General features: G+C 29.7%; 1 protein-coding gene across 1 annotated transcript; it reads left to right on the top strand.

Moving 5' to 3' along the window:
• The first annotated feature begins 1,088 nt into the window (after positions 1-1,088).
• On the top strand, positions 1,089-2,960 carry LOC109862505 (enoyl-CoA delta isomerase 1, mitochondrial-like). Its single transcript, XM_020442580.1, has 6 exons — positions 1,089-1,305; positions 1,695-1,852; positions 1,941-2,212; positions 2,317-2,495; positions 2,550-2,671; positions 2,751-2,960. Exons 2-6 carry the CDS (start codon positions 1,750-1,752, stop codon positions 2,912-2,914), a joined length of 840 nt encoding a protein of 279 aa, XP_020298169.1. The 5' UTR covers positions 1,089-1,305; positions 1,695-1,749; the 3' UTR covers positions 2,915-2,960.
• Positions 2,961-3,473: the final 513 nt, after the last annotated feature.

Genomic DNA, 3,473 nt, shown 5'->3' with positions numbered 1-3,473 from the left:
TCCCGACTAGCAGTCCATGTTTATATAGTCAAAGATTCAACATGCGTTAGACGTTGCCGAATTGCAGGTTCCTCAGTTTTGTCACGAAACACAAGTAAAAAAAAAATTAAAAACTATTTTCAATAGTGAAATTCCGACATTTATAATACATTGTTCTATTGGATAATATTATAATAGAAGTAACTGCAAAAGAATTTATTGTACAATGCAAATTTATTAACAACATATTAATTAGTAAAATACAAGAATGCGATGCTAATTTTATATATATTCAAGCTAAAACAATGTCTCTGAAATATTCTAAGAAAAACAAAACAGTAAAATGTTGACATTTATATTATATATATTATATTTATAATATTTACATTATATATATTTTGTAATATGTATATTTATATATATTTTAATAAATTATGACAATAAAGAAAAACTTTTGACTATCATTTTTTATTTAAAGAAAAAATAATAATAAAATAGTGTAGTAACCTAAATGTATACAGGGTGTCCCAGAATTGCCGTACAATCTCTCGTAGGCAGGTAGAAGGAGTAAAACTGAGTCGAAAAGTCCTGAACCATTTTTTTCTATTATCTATAATAAAGGAGTAATTATTGAGTAAATCAGGCCAATCAGCGCAGACCTTTAGCCAGGCACACGTCAGTGAGCACTCACATACACCAGACGCGCGGCTTACTGACGTGCGCCTGGCTAAAGATCTGCGCTGATTGGCCTGATTTACTCAATAATTACTCCTTTATTATAAATAATAGAAAAAAATGGTTCAGGACTTTTTGACTCAGTTTTACTCTTTCTACCTGCCTACGAGAAATTGTATGGCAATTCTGGGACACCCTGTATATATGTATGTATGGTGTTGTGTGTGTGTGTGTGTGTGTATAACTCTGAACACTATATTAGACTTTAATTCCATTTTATCAACGCACTATTTCAGAGAGCGCCACAAATGCTGGTTCCACTGGATTCTACAGAAGCAAGTAGAAATGTTAAGGGCCTTCTACAATAAGATATGAGTAATAAATCAGAAGTCAGAAACAAGAAATTGACTAATCACAATCGATTATTTTTCTGTGATTTGACTGTGATTGGTCAATTTCTTGCTTCTGACTTCTGATTTATTATTAATATCTTATTGTAAGACAGCCCTTAATTGTATAGCAGTTGGAACATTAGGTTTTCTGCAATCGATTGATTAGCAGTAAAAGTTATTATAAATAAAAACGCCTGAAAACGCATATTTTCACAGTTTTGTGAAAATATACGGTATTATTACGCACAATACATAAAATGTACGTATTCCAACACAAATATTGAGAATTGTATAAATTGAACAATCGAATTTAACATACATATGTTCTTAATCAGTTATTAATATGTATTCAAATCCTTATTAATATTTGATAATCATGATGACGTGAGAAATTTTAGAATTGGAGTGATATTTTTAAGAGTATAGAGAAATTAAATTGATGGATATATATCTCTGATGAGTATATTTCTTATTATGCTTTATCTGCTTGATTATTTGTGTTTTGTTTCTGTATTGTTTGAACAGAGCAGGATTATGTAAACCATTTTAAAATGAAAGAGTTGGACTAAGCAATTATAACTTGTATATTATTATTCTATTTATTTATAATTCTGTATCTGTTCTAAATTTTATTTAATATGTTTACAGCAATTAATATAATATTCTTCAGTTTGCTGTCTAAAATTGTATTTTGTTAGTCAACATGAATATTTTAAAGACTTTGATTCCTGCAAGACAAGTATATCTTCGCAGATTGTACTCTTCAGGGTCAAAACTTGTTGAGACTGTGCAAGATAATGATACAGGTATGCACACACACTTAATAATATACACTTCTGTTTATTAAAACTGTTCTTGTGTAATACTTTTGTAAATATATATGGTAATTTTCAGGAATCAGCATTATATCAATGGCAAGAGCACCTGTTAACAGTTTGAACACCAATTTATTAAATTCACTGAGAACATCATTATTAGAAGCTCAAAGCAATCGTAGCAAAGGTGTTGTACTGACATCATCTTTACCAACCATATTCTCAGCAGGATTGGATATCATGGAAATGCAAACAGAAGATAAACAAAAACTTACAGAATTTTGGCATACTTTACAGGACACTTGGTTGACTCTATACAGCCTTAGTATTCCTGTTGCTACTGCTATAAATGTACAAAATTTTTCTTAAGAATATTAATGTGTTAGTTATAAAACTTTACATATGTGTGTATATCATATCTGTGTAACGAGTGGAAACATTTTTTTTGCATATAGGGTGCCAGTCCTGCTGGAGGCTGCTTACTGGCAATTACTACGGAATATAGAGTTTTTGTCGAAGGAAAGCACACTCTAGGATTAAACGAAACGCAATTGGGTATGTGTGCTCCAAAATGGTTCAAGGATCCGTACATTTCATTGTTGGGTTATCGACAAGCCGAACTGGCACTTTTAAGGTAAGCAAGATTAATAAATATGCATAATAAGTATTAATGACGTTATTGGTACAGGGGATTGCTGTTTAAACCTGAAAAAGCTTTGCAACTTGGTCTAGTTGATGAACTTGCTAAAGATAAGGCTGATGCAATTGAAAAATGCAAAAAATACATATTGTCTTATGATAATATACCAGGTTAATGATATTTTGATATTATGTTTCAAAAGTGTGTTGATAATGTTGTTTTTATACTGATCACATGTTAACAATACAGATGTGGGGAGAACTGCAACCAAGTTAGAAATACGAAGTGATTTAATTAAGTACATGAAGGAAAACAAAGAAGAAGATTTGAAGAACTTTATAAATAATGTGACGTTACCACAAGTACAAGCTAGTATTAAACTATACATTAAATATTTGAAGCAAAAACAGTAATAGAGATATTTTAATATAAATTGATGATAAAACTTTTATATAAATCTTTTTTGATATTTGGGAGAATAACATTTTTGTAAGCAGATTGTTATATATTTGTGTACATATGTATGTAACAAAGTATATCTTATGAGAATATATAGTTTAACATAGTAAGAAATATGTGTAACACACTCATTTTCTGAATTTTATTCATTGTAAGGAATAAACTATTAGTTATTAAATTTCTACCGTAACATCGGTATTCAAATCGATGTTTGTTAGATCTAAATGTTGCGATATGCCTATTGAATTAAATTCTTGTCGTTGAAATTCAAAAAAATGTGATATTTCTAGTATCTGCTGACGATGTCTTTTATTTTCATCCCTATAATGTTATTAAAACAGTATAGTCTTTCGTAAAAAATTCTATTGCACAGAGCGTTTTAGAATAGCTAAATTAAAGTATATCAAAATAATAAACTTACACACGACTAACTGGTTGGTATAGTCTTTGAACCAGTTACTAAGTCGATTTATCATGCGCTTCTCCCGATCATTTACAACCTGTATAAATATC

Source organism: Pseudomyrmex gracilis, unplaced genomic scaffold (genome assembly GCF_002006095.1).
Source record: "Pseudomyrmex gracilis isolate BER0280 unplaced genomic scaffold, ASM200609v1 scaffold_1885, whole genome shotgun sequence".
NCBI lineage: Eukaryota > Metazoa > Arthropoda > Insecta > Hymenoptera > Formicidae > Pseudomyrmex > Pseudomyrmex gracilis.
The sequence above is the reverse complement of the archived record's forward strand: the minus strand, read 5'-3'. Positions and strand labels throughout refer to the sequence as shown.

Coding starts and splice junctions, on each gene's coding strand:
- LOC109862505 (XM_020442580.1), top strand. CDS start 1,750: ATGAATATTTTAAAGACTTTGATTCCTGCAAGACAAGTATATCTTCGC. Junction 2,213..2,316: donor CTGTTGCTACTGCTATAAAT/GTACAAAATTTT, acceptor TTTTGCATATAG/GGTGCCAGTCCTGCTGGAGG. Junction 2,496..2,549: donor GCCGAACTGGCACTTTTAAG/GTAAGCAAGATT, acceptor TTATTGGTACAG/GGGATTGCTGTTTAAACCTG.